Source organism: Neopsephotus bourkii, unplaced genomic scaffold (assembly GCF_033783945.1).
Source record: "Neopsephotus bourkii isolate Nb327-2 ecotype Australia unplaced genomic scaffold, CSIRO-AGI_Nbou_v1 NB_124, whole genome shotgun sequence".
NCBI lineage: Eukaryota > Metazoa > Chordata > Aves > Psittaciformes > Psittacidae > Neopsephotus > Neopsephotus bourkii.
The window spans coordinates 5,743-23,359 of NW_026900641.1; the positions used below are offsets into that span (position 1 = coordinate 5,743).

Genomic DNA, 17,617 nt, shown 5'->3' on the forward strand with positions numbered 1-17,617 from the left:
TGTTGCCACCCCCAGACTCCTTCAGTTTCATTCTATCCTTTGAACATCACACGCTTGATCCCAACATCCAGAGGATGCTGATGGAGCAGGGACAGAGAAGGGAATGGAGCTGGAGCAGGGCCTGGAGCCCAGGGGTGATGGGGAAGGGCTGAGGGAGCTGGGGGGTTCAGATGGAGAAGAGAAGGCTCAGGGGGGACCTGATGGCTGCCTCCAAGTGCCTGAGAGGAGGATGGAGCCAGGAGGGGCTGGGCTCTGCTCCCAAGGAACAAGGGATGGGACAAGAGGAACCGGCCTCAAGCTGCACCAGGGCAGGTTTAGATGGAGCTGAGGAGCAATTCCTGCCCCAGAGGGTGCTCAGGCATTGGAACAGGCTGCCCAGGGCAGGGCTGCAGGCACCGGCCCTGCAAGGGTTCACACCCTGTGGAGACGAGGCCTCAGTGCCATGGGGCAGTGGTGGCTGTGGGGCAGTGCTGGGAGCAGTTGCCCTGGATGACCTTGAAGCTCTTTCCCACCCGCTGGTTCTGTGGCTCCGCATGGAATCAGTGGGGAACCTCCCAGTGCCCCAAGAGGAACACCAGCTCCTGCACACACCAATGGTCCCTGAACCAGCACCTGATGGAAAAGTGCCTGCTAGCAGCAGTAGCACCAGGAGCAGCAGTGACATCAGGAGCACCAGCAGCTTCCTTCTAATCATAGATCATGGAATGGTTTGGGTTGGAAAGGAGCTTAAAGCTCCTCCAGCTCCAGCCCCTGCCACGGGCAGGGACCCCTTCCACTGGAAGGGCTTCAGCACCCTCACAGGGAAGAATTCCCTCCTTATACCCAATCTAAGCTTCCCCTGTTTCAGTTTGAACCCATCACCCCTTGTCCTGTCACTGCAGTCCCTAATGAAGAGTCCATCCCCAGCATCCCTATAGGCCCCCTTCAGACACTGGAAGCTGCTCTGAGGTCTCCACACAGCTTCTCTTCTCCAGGCTGAACAGTCCCAATGTTCTCAGCCTGGCTCCATGCAGGAGCTGCTCCAGCCCCTGAGCATCCTCGTGGCCTCCTCTGGACTTGTTCCAACAGCTCCATGTCCTTTTTATGTTGAGGACACCAGAACTGCACACAGTGCTCCAGGTGAGGTCTCACGATAGCCGAATAAAGGGTCAGGATCACCTCCTTCGCCCTGCTGGTCACGCTCCTTTTGATGCAGCCCAGGATACGGTTGCTTTCTGGGCTGCGAGTGCACGCTGAAGCCGGCTCATGTTCATTTTCTCATCGACCAGCACCCCCAAGTCCTTCTCCTCAGGGCTGCTCTGAATCTCTTCTCTGCCCAACCTGTAGCTGTGTCTGGGATTGCTCCGACCCAGGTGTAGGACCTTGCACTTGGCATGGTTAAACTCCACAAGGTTGGCATCAGCCAGGGACCTCACAAGCGTGTCAAGGTCCCTCTGGATGGCATTCCTTCCCTCCAGCGGATCAACCGAACCACACAGCTTGGTGTCGTCGGCAAAGACTGTGAATGAGTTCGGGTCCAACACTGACCCCTGAGGGACACCAACACCACTTCCCTTCCCTTCCCCTTCCCTTCCCTTCCCTTCCCTTCCCTTCCCTTCCCTTCCCTTCCCTTCCCTTCCCTTCCCTTCCCTCCCCCTTCCCTCTCACTCCGGTGCACGTGGGGCTCCTGCAGCCCCCCCACCCCACCGCTGGTGCCTGTACCCGAGGCAGCGCCGGCTCCAGCACCCGCAGTACAGGGGCTCCTCCTGCAGCACCCCCGGCAGAGCCCCCCAGGGCTGCACTGGGACAGAGCCGGGTGCTGCAGGGCCGGGCCAGGCTGTTCAGGAGCTGCAGCGCCCGTGATGCTGGGGGTGACTGCACCGGGGACCGTGCCCTGCCCCGGCTCCCCACGGGATGCTCCTGGGCTGCGGCTGGAGCAGGGCTGGGAAGCAGCAGCAGGGCCCTGTTGACGCATCGGCATCAGGACATCAGGGATGAGACACTTTATTAGCACGAGGAAAACACTCCTGAGAATCCAGGGCCCGGGGCTGGAGCCACCGGCCCCAAGTCTGAGTGGGAATCCCCCACTGGAGGCACCGGTGCTGCCATCCCCTTCCCGCTGCCACCAGACCGGCCTGGCAGCTGCTGGGAGATTCCTGATCCCGATGGAGGCTCCTGATAGTGATGGAGGTTCCGGATCCCAATGGAGGCTCCTGATAGTGATGGAGGTTCCGGATCCCAATGGAGGCTCCTGATAGTGATGGAGGTTCCGGATCCCAATGGAGGCTCCTGGTAGTGATGGAGGCCGTGGACCCACATGGCCAGGTCCGGAGCACCATGAGCTCCAGCTCAGTGTGGGCAGGCTCAGCCCAGCACCGGGCCCGGATCCATCCCAGTGCCGGATCCATCCTGGTGCTGGATCCATCCCGGTGCCGGATCCATCCTGGTGCTACCCACCTGCTACGTGCCCGCTGTGGGAGCCGCTGCGGGGTCGGGGGGGGCTGCGGGAAGTGCTGGGTCTTGGGATGCTGCATCGGCCGCCCGGCGCTGCAGGATGCCCGGCATCAGCGCCACGTAGGAGCGCATGAGGCGGTGGTTGGAGTGCACCAGCTTGGAGGCACAGCTGTCAAGGCAGGATTCCTGCAGGACGGTGACCCGGGATCAGCAGAGTGAGGAACAAGAGGGAAACAAGAACCACGGGATCCGGGAATCAAGAACCAAGGGACCTGGGGATCAGGGATGGAGGCACAGGGGACCAGGGCATCTAGGAGCAGGGTATCCAGCATCAAGGACCGGGGGCTCAGGACCAGCGGTCCATGGGAATGAGGATCAGGGGGTCAGGGACCTGGGACTAGAGGATGAAGACAGAGGGAATGGAGGAGCAGGGAACACGGAGCAGGACCAGGGGCTCGAGGACCGGGGAAAGGAATGAGGGGATGGGGAATGAGGGGATCTGGGCCGAAGGACCGGGAACAGGGCCCGGGCACCGCGCACGGGGGGATCCCGGGTCCCGCCGCACCTCGCGCCCGGTGAGCAGCCGGTAGTTGAGGTTACAGACACAGCGCCGGAAGCACAGCTCGGTCATGCGGTTGTACACCAGCAGGAAGTCCCGCAGCTGCAACACACCGGCACCGGCACATCACAGCCCCCGGTACCGGCACCGGCACGGAGACATCACCCACCGCGGCACCGGGACATCATCACCCCCAGTACCGGTACCGGCACCGAGACATCACCCACCGCGGCACCGGGACATCATCACCCCCAGTACCGGTACCGGCTCCGGGGCATCACCCCTGCGGTCCCGGGACATCATCACCCCCGGTACCGGCCCCGGGACATCACCCCTGCGGTCCCGGGACATCATCACTCCCGGTACCGGCCCCGGGACATCACCCCTGCGGTCCCGGGCCCGCATCACCCCCCGCTCCCCGCTCACGCTGCGCAGCTGCTGCCGCTGCTCCTCCGCCACCGCCTCCATGGCCCGCCCCCAGCCCCGCTTCCGCCCGGCGTCACCTCCGGCCCGGCTCCCGGCGGCCTCCGGCGCCCGTGACGCCACGTCCGGCGTGTCCCGGCGAGCGGAGCGGCGGCGGCCGCGGCCGAGAAGGTTGGGGGGGAGCCGGGCACGGGCGCGGGCAGGGGCAGGGGCACGGGCACGGGCAGGGGCACGGGCAGGGGCACGGGCACCGGTACCCGCAGCCCGGGGCCGCAGCGGTGCCTGCGCGGGGGGAGCGCCGGGCCCCGCTTCCATCCGGGGCAGGAGCGGGCCGGTGGGGATCCGGGCGCGGAGCGCGGCCTGAGCGGGGCGGGGCGGCGGGGCCGGGAGCGGGGGGCACCGGGGCCGCCTCGGAGCGATGGGGCCGCCCCGCGGTGTCCCTCGGCCGTGGTCCCGGCCCAGCGGGTACCGGAGCGGGCGGGGAGGCCCTGCGGGAGCTCTGGAATGCGGCCGGACCGGTCCGGGCACTGCGCGGCCCCGCTGCCCCCCCGGGCCCGGCTGCGGACGTGGCTCTGGGCTTAGATCCGAGGGGCCCGGAGCCAGCCCTGACCCGGGGCAGCTCCATCGCCGGCGGCAGCGCGGGGCGGGGGGAGCCCGGACATGGAGCGCTCCGGGAGGGGCGGCTCCGGGGGCTGCAGCCGGGACCCCGAGTCCTGGAGCTGCTGGAGCGGGTCCAGAGGAGGGCACGGAGCTGCTGTGAGGGCTGGAGCAGCTCTGCTCTGGAGCCAGGCTGAGAGAGCTGGGCTGGGGCAGCCTGGAGAAGAGAAGGCTCCTGAAGGGGAGACCTGAGAGCAGCTCCAGTGCCTAAAGGGGCTGCAGGAAAGCTGGAGAGGGGCTTGGGACAAGGGCCTGTAGGGCCAGGCCAAGGGGAATGGCTTGAACCTGCCCGAGGGGAGACTGAGCTGAGCTCTTAGGCAGAAGCTCTTCCCTGTGAGGGTGCTGAGGCGCTGGCACAGGGTGCCCAGAGAAGCTGTGGCTGCCCCATCCCTGGCAGTGCTCAAGGCCAGGTTGGACACAGGGGCTTGGAGCAAGCTGCTCCAGTGGAAGGGGTCCCTGCCCGTGGCAGGGGTTGGGGCTGGAGGAGCTTTAAGGTCCCTCCAACCCAAACCAGGCTGTGGCTCTATCCCAAGGCACTGCAGTGCTGGGCAGTGGCTGCAGAAGCCCCTGTGGGGGCTCCTTGGTGCACCAGGAGCTGCCCTGGTGGGTCCTGCCCTGCACCATGGGGAGGTTGTCTCCATCTGGACCTGCTCCAGATCTCCACCCTTGTGTCCCTGCAGGCCCTAAGGATGTCAGACGGGATCATGAGCAAAGCGGCCACCATGGAGATCCCCATCAGCAGCAATGGGGACACAGGCAGCCTGCCCGAGGACGACGGCCTGGAGCAGGTGGAGAGCTGGGATGTGCTGGGATTGCTGGATCCCCGGTGTGTTCCGTGCTCTCCCTCACCTCCTGCCTTTGCTCCAGGACCTGCAGCAGGTGATGGTGTCAGGGCCCAACCTCAATGAGACCAGCATCGTGTCGGGCGGCTACGGGGGCACAGCCGAGGGCATCATCCCCACCAGCACCATGAAAGGTACCGGGGGCCGGGGCTGCTGCCAGGGAGGGTGGGAAGGAGAGGTCCCACCACCGTTAGATGGGCTCGGCAGCGTGTCCCACCACGTGGTTCTGCCTCCATCCCAGGATGGCGGCTCCTGCTCCTTCCTCCCTGCTGGGTCTTTGTTTGCACCCTGGGGCTGCAGCTGGTGGTGCTGTGCCTGGGCCCTCAGCTCCTGCCTTTGTGCTGTGCAAGGCTCAGGTGTGTGCTCTCCATCCCTGGGTGGATGCGGGGCTCTGGAGCTGCACCATGGTACTGCCTGTGATGGTACCAGAGAACTGTGAGTGGCTCCTCCATGGTTCCAGGCCTGGTGCTCTCCACTTATTCCCTCTTCTCTTTGCTCAGGATGGGTTGGGGGTGCTCTGCATCAAGGCTGCAGGGGTCCTCCCTGCAGGGCACAGAGGCAGGAAGGTCAGGTTAAATGTAAGGAGGAAGCTCTTTGCTGTGGGGGTGCTGAGGCGCTGGCACAGGGTGCCCAGAGGAGCTGTGGCTGCCCCATCCCTGGCAGTGCTCAAGGCCAGGTTGGACACAGGGGCTTGGAGCAAGCTGCTCCAGTGGAAGGGGTCCCTGCCCGGGGCAGGGGTTGGGAATGGAGGAGCTTTGAGGTCTCTTCCAACCCAAACCAGGCTGGGATGTGCTGAGATGTGCAGGCAGATGTGCCACAGCCCTGATGCTCTGCAGACCCTGCACCCTAGCTGCAGTGCCGGGTGCTGCTGTGGCTCAGTGAGTCTGTGGTGCTGCCGGGCTGTGCCATGGTCCCTGTGTGCTCTGGTCTCCATCCCCATGGTCACTGTCCCTGTGTCACCGTGTGTCCTGGTCACTGTCCCTTTGTCACCGTGTGTCCTGGTCACTGTCCCTGTGTCTCCATCACTCCCGGCCCCTCCGGTGCTCGGCTCACCGGGTGCAGTGACACTGCCCGGGACCGTGCAGCCTGCAGCCATGTCCGAGTTCACATCGCACTCATTGCTGCTGTTGCTGTCCCTGCTGCCACCCTGTCCCCATCCCTGCCCGCCCCTGTCCCTGTCCCTGCTCTGTGCCCATCCCTGCCCTCTCCCCCCGTCCATCCTGTACCTACCCCGTGCTGTGCTCCCGCCTGCTGCCCACTCCCTTCCAGGCTGTCTTGTCCAGCCTCACGCAGCCCGAGGAGCATCCAGCGTGTGCCCCAGTGCAGCCGCTGCCCGCAGGATGGCCGACCCCGAGCAGGCTGCAGGTACCGCGGCCGGGCAGTCCTGGGTGATGCTGCTGCTGTGGCTCCAGGTCCTGGTGCCGGGGCTGAGGCTGCTGCTCCGGTGCCGAGGTGGGAGCTGGGCAGGGAGGAGCCCATGCGTGGCCTTCCCGTTGTGCCCCAGTGAGGATGAGGAGGGGCAGGATGATGCTGGGGGCAGCAGCAGGACCCAGGGGGGCTGGAGCAGAGGCTGTGCCCTGCATGAAGCCTCATGAGGAGCAGGTCCTTTGCTCGGTCACACTGGGAACGGGGCCGGAGCAGGCAGGGGGGTGCTGCTGCCCCACGAGGACTCTGTGCTTCTGCAGACCCGGTGCATGCGGAGCTGTCTCTGTTGCAGGCTCGGGGCTGCACCAGGCGCATCCCAGCCCCGCGGGTGGAGGGGAGGAGATCGTGCGTGGCATCGCTGTGGAGAAGTTTGACATTGTCAAGAAGTGGGGGATCAACACGTACAAGGTGAGCGCTCTGGAAGGACACAGCTGGGGTAGGCTGGGATGTAGCCAGGGGGATGAGGCTCAACAGGCAGAGTGCTGGTCCTGCACTCTGGACCACAGCCACCCCATGCAGTGCTGCAGGCATGGGGAAGAGTGGTTGGAAACTGCTCAGGGAAAGGACCTGGGGGTGCTGATTGATGGAGCTGAACAGGAGCAGCTTGTGCCCAGGCAGCCAGGAAGTCCCCAGCATCCTGGCCTGGATCAGCACCAGTGCAGCGGCAGGTCCAGAGAAGGGCAATGGAGCTGGTGCAGGGCCTGGAGCCCAAGGGTGATGGGGAAGGGCTGAGGGACCTGGGGGGTTCAGATGGAGAAGAGAAGGCTCAGGGGGGACCTGATGGCTGCCTCCAAGTGCCTGAGAGGAGGATGGAGCCAGGAGGGGCTGGGCTCTGCTCCCAAGGAGCAAGGGATGGGACAAGAGGAACCGGCCTCAAGCTGCACCAGGGCAGGGTTAGATGGAGCTGAGGGGCAATTCCTGCCCCAGAGGGTGCTCAGGCATTGGAACAGGCTGCCCAGGGCAGGGCTGCAGGCACCGGCCCTGCAAGGGTTCACACCCCCTCAGTGCCATGGGGCAGTGGCGGCCATGGGGCAGTGCTGGGAGCGGTTGCACTGGATGATGTTGAAGCTCTTTCCCGTACCTCCCGGGGTGCAGGAGGTTGCATTGGGGCAGCGCCTCCCCCCCGTCCAACCTCGCTCCTCCTGCAGTGCACGAAGCAGCTCATCTCGGAGCGGTTCGGCCGCGGCTCCCGCACGGTGGACCTGGAGCTGGAGACGCAGATCGAGCTGCTGCGGGAGACCAAGCGCAAGTACGAGAGCGTCCTGCAGCTGGCGCGGGCCCTCACCTCCCACTTCTACAGCCTGGTGCAGACGCAGCACGCGCTGGGGGACGCCTTCGCCGACCTCAGCCAGAAGTCACCAGAGCTACAGGTACCCGAGAGACCTGAGGCGCGTTCCCTGCTCTGCATCCCCTGCGCTGCATCCCCTGAGCCGCGTTCCCTGCTCTGCATCCCTTGCACAACATCCCCTGTGCTGCATCCCCTGAGCCGCGTTCCCTGCTCTGCATCCCCTGCACAACATCCCCTGTGCTGCATCCCCTGAGCCGCGTTCCCTGCTCTGCATCCCCTGCACAACATCCCCTGCGCCGCATCCCCTGTGCTGCATCCCCTGAGCCGCGTTCCCTGCTCTGCATCCCCTGCACAACATCCCCTGTGCTGCATCCCCTGAGCCGCGTTCCCTGCTCTGCATCCCCTGCACAACATCCCCTGTGCTGCATCCCCTGAGCCGCGTCCCTGCTCTGCATCCCCTGCACAACATCCCCTGTGCTGCATCCCCTGAGCCGCGTTCCCTGCTCTGCATCCCCTGCACAACATCCCCTGTGCTGCATCCCCTGAGCCGCGTTCCCTGCTCTGCATCCCCTGCACAACATCCCCTGTGCTGCATCCCCTGAGCCGCGTTCCCTGCTCTGCATCCCCTGCTCTGCATCCCCTGCACAACATCCCCTGCGCTGCATCCCCTGAGCCGCATCCCCTGAGCCGCATCCCCTGCGCTGCATCCCTTGCACAACATCCTGTGTGCTGCATCCTCTGAGCCCCATCCCCCTGCACCACATCTCCTGTGCTATCCACTGCGCTGCAGGTCCCCGTGAGCTGTGTGTCCCCATGAGCTGTGTGTCCCCGTGAGCTGCGGGTCCCCATGAGCTGCGGGACCCCATGAGCTGCAGGTCCTATGCATCACCCTGGGTGCATGAGGACGAGGGGGACAGTGGTGTTATCCATGAGCTGATCCTGGGCTCTTGGGTCCTGGTTCGTGCCGTGCCGGCCCCATGGATCCTGTCCTGCAGGAGGAGTTTGGGTATAACGCGGAGACGCAGAAGCTGCTCTGCAAGAACGGGGAGACCCTGCTGGGCGCCGTCAACTTCTTCGTGTCCAGCATCAACACACTGGTCAACAAGACCATGGAGGACACGCTCATGACGGTCAAGCAGTATGAGACAGCCAGGTAGGATGCAGCCGCAGCGCTGTGAGGCGCCCTGGGGCAGCTGATGGGCACAGCATGGCTCTGAGCCCCCCTCCCTGCAGGCTGGAGTACGACGCGTACCGCACGGACCTGGAGGAGCTGAGCATGGGCCCGCGGGATGCCGGCACCTTGAGCCGCCTGGATGCAGCCCAGAGCCACTTCCAGAGCCACAAGGACAAGTACGAGAAGCTGCGGGCGGATGTGGCCATCAAGCTCAAGTTCCTGGAGGAGAACAAGGTGGGGGCCTCCCCACGGCCTCGGGGGGGCCTTTGGGGTCTGGGGTTTTTGGGCCACTTTTGGTGGATTTTTTTTTGGAGGCTGCATTTTGGGGCTGCATTTGGGAGTCACCTTTAGGGGCTGCCTTTTAAGGGGTCTTTTGTTGGGGCTACCATTTGCTGCTGCCTTTTGGGGGATGGTTCTTGGGGGCTACCTGCTGGGGGTGGCTTTTTGAGGGTCTCCTTTTGGTAGCTGCCTTTTGGGGACAGTTTTGGGGGTCTTCTTTTGGGTTCTGTGCTTTGGAGCTGCCATTTGGGGGCTCCTTTTAGGTTCAGCGTTTTGGGGCTCTTTCTGGGGTTGCCATTTGGGGGCCTTTTTGGGACGCTCCTCTTTGGGTGCAGTCACTGGGGTTCCACCCTTTCTGAGTGGCTGTTTTGGGGGGGTCACCCTCCGGGAGCTGCGCTCTCGGGTGCACCGGCGGGCGCCGGCAGTGACCGCGGTTCCCCCGGCGGTGCCGCAGGTGAAGGTGATGCACAAGCAGCTCCTGCTCTTCCACAACGCCATCTCCGCCTACTTCGCGGGCAACCAGCAGCAGCTGGAGCAGACGCTCAGGCAGTTCAACATCAAGCTCAAGCCCCCGGGCGCAGAGAAGCCGTCGTGGCTGGAGGAGCAGTGAGCACGGACACAGATCGGGACGGGGCCCCAGGAGCCGCCGTGACCCCAGCCCAGGGACCCCCCCGGCCCAGGGACCCCCCCGCCGCGGCCGGGACACCCCAGAACCCCTCGGTCCCCCCTGCCCGGCGCAGGCGCGTCAGGGTCCAGGGAGGGGTGGTGCTGGGGGGCTCCAGGATCACCCCGTGCTCCCCTGGATGAGCCCTGTGAGCCCCAGGCCAGGCCCCTGCGTCCCCCCCAGCCTGTAGGGTGCCCCTGACCTCCCCCCGGGCACTGGTGGCTGCTCTGGGGGCACCCGGGCTCTGAAGGACCCACAGAAACATGCGTGTCCCCTTGTCACAGGACACACGCACACATCCCCTCAGCAGAACACACTGACACGCGTGTCCCCTCCCACAGGACATGTAGAAACACAGATGTCCCCTCCCTGCAGAACACACACACACATGCGTGTCCTTTCTGCAGGACACTGACACGCGTGTCCCCTCCCACAGGACATGCAGAAACACAGCTGTCCCCTCCCTGCAGAACACACACACACACGCGTGTCCTTTCTGCAGGACACTGACACGCGTGTCCCCTCCCACAGGACATGCAGAAACACAGATGTCCCCTCCCCGTAGAACACACACACACACACGTGTCCCCCTTCCCACAGGACATACAGGAACACGTGTCCCTCCGCAGAACACACACACACGCGTGTCCTTCTGCAGGACACACACCGTGTCCCCTCCCACAGGACATACAGAAACACATGTCCCCTCCCTGCAGAACACACACATGTCCTTTCTGCAGGACACTGACACACGCGTGTCCCCTCCCACAGGACATACAGAAACACAGCTGTCCCCTCCCTGCAGAACACACACACACACGCGTGTCCTTTCTGCAGGACACTGACACGCGTGTCCCCTCCCACAGGACATACAGAAACACAGCTGTCCCCTCCCTGCAGAACACACACACACACGCGTGTCCTTTCTGCAGGACACTGACACGCGTGTCCCCTCCCACAGGACATACAGAAACACAGCTGTCCCCTCCCGCAGAACACACACGCGTGTCCTTTCTGCAGGACACTGACACGCGTGTCCCCTCCCACAGGACATACAGAAACACAGCTGTCCCCTCCCTGCAGAACACACACACACACGCGTGTCCTTTCTGCAGGACACTGACACATGCGTGTCCCCTCCCACAGGACATACAGAAACACAGCTGTCCCCTCCCCGCAGAACACACACGCGTGTCCTTTCTGCAGGACACTGACACACGCGTGTCCCCTCCCACAGGACATACAGGAACACGTGTTCCTTCAGCGGGACACATAGAAACGAGCATGTCCCCTCTGCAGGACACACAGACATGTCTCCTCTCACCACAGGACACACAGAAACACCTATGTCCCCTCCCTGCAGGACACACACATGTCCCCCCTGCAGGACACACACACATGTGACATGCATGTTCCCCCCCTTCAGGACGCACACGTACATACAACACACGTGTCCCCTCCACGCCGGACACGCACATGACACACATCCCCCCACAGGACACACACGACACACATGTTCCCCCCGCAGGACATACACAACACACGACACACACACACACACACGTGTCCCCCCCACAGGACACACACACACACACACACACGTGTCCCCCCCGCAGGACACACGTGCACACATGTGTGTCCCCCCGCAGGACACAGGACCTGACTCGTGTCCCCTTGGCCCGGTGCTGGTGTCCCGGGGCCGCAGCGCCGGGGCCAGGCCGGGCAGGTCGGGCCGGGCTCTCCCGGCTGCACTTGGGCACTTTCTCCCGTGAGCCCCGCTCGGGTTCCCGCTGTTCCGCTCCGCCCCGGCCCAGCCTCTGACCCCCCAATAAACGGTACCGAGCAGCGAGTGGGGCTGGACGGGACCGGGCCGCTCCAGCCGTGGGGTTCCAGGGACGCGGGGCCCTGCGCTCCCACCGCCCCACCGCGGGGGCTGCAGCGCCGGCACAAGGACCCGTGCTTGGTCCTGGCTGCGCCCGGAGCCGGGCACCGGGGCTGCGCGCTCCTGACGTGGCCATGGCCGGCGCTGGACAATGGGGGCACCACTGGAGCTCTGTGAAGCGCTTGGCACCGTCCCTGCGGGTGACACCGGTTGGGTGGGAGCATGGAGCTGCTGGAGGGGAGGAGGCTCCACAGAGGGTCTGGATCGATGGGATGAGGCTCAGCAGGCAAAGTGCCGGGTCCTGCACCTGGGACACAGGCACCCTGTGCAACGCTGCAGGCTTGGGGGAGAGTGGCTGGAAACTGCTCATGGGAAAGGACCTGGGGATGCTGATTGACAGAGCTGAACATGAGCAGCTTGTGCCCAGGCAGCCCCCAGCATCCTGGCCTGGATCAGCACCAGTGCAGCAGCAGGGCCAGGGCAGGGATTGTGCCCCTGCACTGGGCACTGGTGAGGCCGCACCTCGGATCCTGTGCTCAGCTCTGGGCCCCTCACTGCAAGAGAGACATTGAGGGGCTGGAGCGGGGCCAGAGAAGGGAATGGAGCTGGTGCAGGGCCTGGAGCCCAAGGGTGATGGGGAAGGGCTGAGGGACCTGGGGGGTTCAGATGGAGAAGAGAAGGCTCAGGGGGGACCTGATGGCTGCCTCCAAGTGCCTGAGAGGAGGATGGAGCCAGGAGGGGCTGGGCTCTGCTCCCAAGGAACAAGGGATGGGACAAGAGGAACCGGCCTCAAGCTGCACCAGGGCAGGTTTAGATGGAGCTGAGGAGCAATTCCTGCCCCAGAGGGTGCTCAGGCATTGGAACAGGCTGCCCAGGGCAGGGCTGCAGGCACCGGCCCTGCAAGGGTTCACACCCTGTGGAGAATCACGGAACGGTTTGGCTCGGAAAGGATCCTGAGGTCACCCAGTTCCAACCCGCAGGAAGAAAATCGCCGCTTGTGCCGCGGGCCGGTTCTCAGGGGGCGCAGGGAGGGGGCGCAGGGAGGGAGGGGGCGCAGGGAGGGGGCACAGGGAGGGAGCTGCTCCGCTCCCTGCGAAGCCCTGGCCGGAGGCAGGCGCCCACCAAGGGCCGAGCGCCGGGCGCGGCAGGGGGGAGGCGGCTCCGCACCCGTCCGGGACCCCCGCGCCCCAGGGCGGCTCTCGCGAGCCCAGCGCGGCGGCGGCGGCGGCGCTGCGGTACCGGAGCGTGCGGGCCGGACGCTGACTCGGGGCCGTTCAGCCTCGGGCCGGTCCCCCTCAGCCAGGCGCACGCTGCAGGGCTCCGAACCCCTCCACTGAGCAGCGCTGCCAGTGCAGCGAGGCGCCATCGGTAGGGTAAAACTGACCTGTCTCACGACGGTCTAAACCCCGCTCGCGTCCCCTGTTAGTGGGTGAACAACCCCAACGCCTGGCGGATTCTGCTTCACCATGGTAGGAAGAGCCGACACCCAAGGATCAAAACGCGGCATCACCGTGAACCCTTGGCCGTCACAAGCCAGTTATCCCTGGGGTAACTTTTCTGACACCTCCCACTTCAAACCCCAAAAGCCAGCAGGATCTGAGGCCCCGCGTTCACCGTCCGTGTTCATACGGAAAGTAAAGACCAAGCGAGCTTCTGCCCCTCCGCGGTCGGTTTCCGTCCTTCCCGAGCTCGCCTCTGGAGCCCTGTGCTACGCTTTGGCAGCTGCACCGCCCCACTCAAACCCCTCACCTGCTGCTGTCCCCGGGGCGAGATCCCCCCTCGGGGCTCCCCCCCGACTCACAGGGCAAGAGTAGCCGAGGCCCTCGGTGCCATGGGTCAGTGCTGGCCCCGGCAGTGCTGGGAGCGGTTGCACTGGATGATGTTGAAGCTCTTTCCCAGCGCAGCTGATCCGAGGGTTCAGTTCCCGCACCCGTCGGGCTCCGGGGCTGGGTTGGGCTCCGGGTGGGTATCAGGATTAAACCCATCCCAGGGCGCAGCCGCTGCCCTGGCTCGGGGGGGTTGGTTCATTCCCACCGCCCTTTGCCGCTCCAGTTCCTGCTCCTGCAGCGCCGCTGGGACCGGCCCAGCCCGGCCGGGAGTGCGCGGGGGACAGCGGGGTTCGGGGTGTCCTTTGCGGGGGCAGAGCCTGCAGCGGGGCCGGAGCCGGGGCCAGCCGCGAGCGGGACAACGGGACGGGCTCAGCGCCCTCCGCCGTTACCCGCTGCCCGGGGCGGGGCCGGGGGCGGAGCTCCGCAGCCACAGGTGCCGTTGTCCCGTCCCGGCCATGGGCTCCCCGGTCCCGGCCATGGGCTCTCCGGTGCCGCCGCCGCCGCCGGTGCCGCCGCCGGTGCCGCCGCCCCCCCCCGCGCTGTCGCCGGGTGCGCGGCTGCGGGCGCTGCACTGGGAGCCGGTCCCCGCCTGGCGGGTGCGGGGCCGCCGCTCGGTCTGGGCCCCGCCGCCCGCTCCGCTCCCGCCGCTGGACCTGCCCCGGCTGCGGGCGCTGTTCCGGGAGCCCCGCGGGGCCGCCCCGGGGCAGCGCCCGGCGCCCGCGGTGAGACCCGAACCCTGCGCCCAGCGGGACCCTCCCGCCCCCGCCCTGACCCCCCCCTCCGCCCCCCCAGGCCGCGCTGCTGGAGCACAAGCGGAGCCTCGCCCTCGGCGTCTTCCTCAAGCAGCTCAAGCGGTGAGCGGAGACCCGGGCCCCCCCGCGCCCCCGGGGCCGGTCCGGGGCTCACCGGTGCCCAACGTCCCCCCAGCCCCGTCGAGCAGGTTGTGCGGGACATCGAGGAGGGCGTCGGGGCCCCCTATGGGGCAGAGAAGCTTCTGGAGCTGTCCCGGCTGCTGCCCAGCGCCGCGGAGGTGGGAGCAGGGGTACGCGGGGGGCGCGGGGCGGGGGGGTCCCGGTGCCGTACCCCCGAGCCTCTTCCCCGCCCGCAGGTCGCCCGGCTGAGAGCGCACCCCGGCAGCCCCCGGCAGCTCCCCGAGCCCGAGCGCTTCATGGTGCTGCTGACTCGGGTGCCCAGGTCGGGGGGACACATGGACGGGGGGGTCCCACACACGGGTGGGGGCCACTGCTTTCGGAGGGGGCGGTGCCACACACTGGGGAGAGGGTCCTACACAGCGGGGGTTGCCATGCACTGGGGGGATGAGGGATGGGGGGCGTCACTGGGGAGGACACACACTGCGGGGAGGGGGTCCCATTCATCAGAGGAGTCCCACACATTGGGGGGCTCCCATGAATTGGGGGTGGTTTCCAATGCATTGAGGGGGGTCCCACACCTCAGCGGTTCCCATGAGCTGGGGGGGGTCCCACGCTCTGGGTGTCCGTTCCCCCATCCCCGCCAGCTACGCCCAGCGCCTGGAGCTGCTGGTGCTGCAGGAGGAGTTCTCGCCCCGGCTCCGCGCCCTACGCGGCTCCATCCAGACCCTGGCGGCCGCCGGTGCCGGTGAGCGGCCCCGTGGGGCTGGGGGGCACGGGCTGCGCCCCCCCTCCGCTGCTCACTGCCCGCGGCTGCTGCCCCACAGAGCTGCTGGAGTGTGAGGAGCTGCACCGCATCCTGCACCTCATCCTGAGCGCCGGCAACCACCTGAACGCGGTGAGCGCGGGCGCGGGCGCTGCCCCGCTGCTGCCCTGAGGGGCTGCGCTCACCCGTCTGCCCCCAGGGCGGCTACGCCGGCAGCGCCGCCGGATTCCGCCTCGCCTCGCTGCTCAAGCTGCCGGACACCAAGGGCAACGAGCCCGGCATGGACCTGCTGCACTTCGTGGCCATGGTGAGCAGGCGGCGGCTGCCGAGGGGACCCGTGGGGCCCGGTGGGATCCTGGTGGCTCTTGCCCATGTCCTGCTCAAGGTCGCTCCCGCGGGATGCGCTGCCCGGTGCAGGGGAGGATGTTGTTTATCCAGCAGCTGAGGTCCAGCACAGCTCTTCCCATGCTCTGCCCACGGGGAGACGGTGCTGAGCCTTCCGCAGCAGTGCTGGCGTGACCTTGCCGGTCACCACTGTCACCATCACCCCAGCCCCTTGTGCCCCCTTCTCATGGAATCCCAGCCTGGTTTGGGTGGAAGGAACCTTAAAGCTCCTCCAGCCCCAACCCCTGCCCCGGGCAGGGACCCCTTCCACTGGAGCAGCTTGCTCCGAGCCCCTGTGTCCAACCTGGCCTTGAGCACTGCCAGGGATGGGGCAGCCACAGCTTCTCTGGGCACCCTGTGCCAGCGCCTCAGCACCCTCACAGGGAAGAGCTTCTGCCTAAGAGCTCAGCTCAGTCTCCCCTCGGGCAGGTTCAAGCCATTCCCCTTGGCCTGGCCCTACAGGCCCTTGTCCCAAGCCCCTCTCCAGCTTTCCTGCAGCCCCTTTATTCACTGGAGCTGCTCTAAGGCCCTTTGGGAGACCATCAATGCCCCTCAAGCCTGTTCCTGTCTCTCCCGGTGCGTCTCGGTTCAGCTCACTCCGCAGGGACGCGGGCGGTGTCACCCGCACCCTGTCCGCGGGCCGTGGCCCCCGGTGACGCTGCGGCCCCCCCCGCAGGAAGCGGCGCGGATGGACAGGACCCTGCTGGAGTTCCCGGAGAAGCTGCGCCACGTGGGCCTGGCGTCGCGGTGAGGGGCGGCCCCGCTGCAGCGGCCCCGGGGGCTGCGGTGCAGGGGGTGACCCGAGCCCTCTCCCCCCCCAGCATCGACGCGGCCGAGGTGGAGCGGGAGCTGCGGCGGCTCGCGGGGCGGCTCGCGGGGGCGCGCGGGCTGAGCGCGGCGGCGCCGTTCCTGCGCGCGGCCGAGGAGGAGCTGCGCGCGGCCTGGCGCGCGCTGGAGCAGCAGCAGCGCGCGGCCGCCGCCACGCTCGAGTTCTTCTGCGAGGAGGCGGCTGCGGGCGCGCTCCCGGCGCTCTGCTCCGTCCTGCACCGCTTCGCGCTCGCGCTGCGCGCGGCCGCGGGTGACAACGGCCGCCGTGAGCAGGCGCAGCGCCGGCGGCAGCAGCTGGAGCGCGGGAAGCGCCACTCCATCGCCTCCTGCTCCGCGCCCACCGACACCGGCCCCGCCGCCCAGCGCCGCCTCCCGCTCACCCCGCAGCCCCCGCGCCGCGGCTCCGAGCCCGCCCCGCGCCAGCAGGAACCGCCCGGCCCCGCGCCGCCGCCCCCGGCCGCTGCTGCCCCCGAGCCGCCCCCCTCGGGCCCGGGCCCGGCCGCCCCCCGCCAGGGCTGGGCCCTGCTGCGCCTCCTGCGGCGCCTGGCGGCGGGGCCGGGCCGCGGGGCGCCCCCCAGCTGAGCCCGCGCTGTTTCCCTGTCCCGTGTCCCCCCCCCCAGCGATTTGACAATAAACGATCAGACCAACCCGGGCTCCCGCATGGCCGGCGCCTCCCGCCCCTGGCCCCCGCGTACCCCCACAGCTATCACATCCCTTCCTGTCCCCCGCACAGCCGTGGCTCCTACGGGCACATCACCTCACATCGTGCCCCTTCCATCATGTCCCCCAGTGCTGACCCACGGCCATGTCCCCACCCCACCCGGCACCATGCCCTGTGTCGGTGCTGGTGGTTGCACGGGTGGATGCTGCAGGGTGCTGTAGGGCTGCTCATGGAGGAGGTCGGTGCCCCTGGGGGCCTTCTGTGGCTCCCCCAAGGGGACAGGGCAGGCTGGGCCCTGCCTCATTGGTACCATCCTCAACACCCCTGAGAATGGAGGATGTTGAACAGCTCCAGGGAACCTGCTCCAGCACTGCTGGGGTGGTTCTGAACTGAATCAGGGGATGGTTTCTGTTGGAACAGACTTGCCCCATGGCCAGAACACCTTCCAACAGCTCCACATCCCTCTTACGTTGAGGGCTTTAAAGTCTCTTTTAACCCAAACCATTCCATGAGATCCCAATTCCACTCCCAGCCCATTACTAGGCCCAGAAAACAGAGGCTGGAGCCCAGGCTGTGTCCCTCTGGGCAGATGCCACCTGGGCAGGGGCTACTTGCTGAGGCCAGTGCCTCCCGGGACTGCTGGCGCCATCCCAC

General features: G+C 66.7%; 3 protein-coding genes across 4 annotated transcripts; 2 read left to right on the plus strand and 1 right to left on the minus strand.

The window, feature by feature from the left end:
• Positions 1 to 2,402: 2,402 nt before the first annotated feature.
• Positions 2,403 to 3,562, minus strand: TIMM10B (translocase of inner mitochondrial membrane 10B). Its single transcript, XM_061366403.1, has 3 exons — positions 3,419 to 3,562; positions 2,999 to 3,094; positions 2,403 to 2,619 (listed from the first exon to the last, which is right to left on the minus strand). The coding sequence occupies exons 1-3, from the start codon at positions 3,458 to 3,460 to the stop codon at positions 2,440 to 2,442; spliced, it is 318 nt and encodes a 105-aa protein (XP_061222387.1). The 5' UTR covers positions 3,461 to 3,562; the 3' UTR covers positions 2,403 to 2,439.
• ARFIP2 (ADP ribosylation factor interacting protein 2) lies at positions 3,497 to 10,742 on the plus strand. 2 transcript variants are annotated; one of them, XM_061366387.1, is made up of 10 exons: positions 3,497 to 3,586; positions 4,753 to 4,860; positions 4,940 to 5,048; positions 6,184 to 6,279; positions 6,632 to 6,747; positions 7,488 to 7,709; positions 8,623 to 8,780; positions 8,861 to 9,035; positions 9,535 to 10,071; positions 10,723 to 10,742. In XM_061366387.1, the coding sequence occupies exons 2-9, from the start codon at positions 4,762 to 4,764 to the stop codon at positions 9,688 to 9,690; spliced, it is 1,131 nt and encodes a 376-aa protein (XP_061222371.1). In that variant the 5' UTR covers positions 3,497 to 3,586; positions 4,753 to 4,761; the 3' UTR covers positions 9,691 to 10,071; positions 10,723 to 10,742. The 2 variants fall into 2 exon arrangements, with proteins under 2 accessions (XP_061222371.1, XP_061222379.1); XM_061366395.1 differs by lacking the exon at positions 6,184 to 6,279.
• Positions 10,743 to 13,457: 2,715 nt separating this feature from the next.
• Positions 13,458 to 16,884, plus strand: LOC133219197 (FH2 domain-containing protein 1-like). Its single transcript, XM_061366349.1, has 9 exons — positions 13,458 to 14,177; positions 14,248 to 14,309; positions 14,383 to 14,485; positions 14,564 to 14,649; positions 14,972 to 15,072; positions 15,152 to 15,222; positions 15,290 to 15,397; positions 16,151 to 16,221; positions 16,296 to 16,884. The coding sequence occupies exons 1-9, from the start codon at positions 13,458 to 13,460 to the stop codon at positions 16,882 to 16,884; spliced, it is 1,911 nt and encodes a 636-aa protein (XP_061222333.1).
• Positions 16,885 to 17,617: the final 733 nt, after the last annotated feature.

Bases quoted from the DNA above. Each gene is read 5' to 3' on its own strand.
- TIMM10B (XM_061366403.1), bottom strand. From the start codon at position 3,460: ATGGAGGCGGTGGCGGAGGAGCAGCGGCAGCAGCTGCGCAGC. The intron at 3,095-3,418 runs GTGAGCGGGGAG...GGTGTGTTGCAG, and splicing joins AGCGGCAGCAGCTGCGCAGC to CTGCGGGACTTCCTGCTGGT. The intron at 2,620-2,998 runs GTGCGGCGGGAC...ACCGTCCTGCAG, and splicing joins GGCTGCTCACCGGGCGCGAG to GAATCCTGCCTTGACAGCTG.
- ARFIP2 (XM_061366387.1), top strand. From the start codon at position 4,762: ATGTCAGACGGGATCATGAGCAAAGCGGCCACCATGGAGATCCCCATC. The intron at 6,280-6,631 runs GTACCGCGGCCG...TCTCTGTTGCAG, and splicing joins CGACCCCGAGCAGGCTGCAG to GCTCGGGGCTGCACCAGGCG. The intron at 6,748-7,487 runs GTGAGCGCTCTG...CTCCTCCTGCAG, and splicing joins GGGGGATCAACACGTACAAG to TGCACGAAGCAGCTCATCTC.
- LOC133219197 (XM_061366349.1), top strand. From the start codon at position 13,458: ATGGGTCAGTGCTGGCCCCGGCAGTGCTGGGAGCGGTTGCACTGGATG. The intron at 14,310-14,382 runs GTGAGCGGAGAC...ACGTCCCCCCAG, and splicing joins TTCCTCAAGCAGCTCAAGCG to CCCCGTCGAGCAGGTTGTGC. The intron at 15,073-15,151 runs GTGAGCGGCCCC...GCTGCCCCACAG, and splicing joins CCTGGCGGCCGCCGGTGCCG to AGCTGCTGGAGTGTGAGGAG.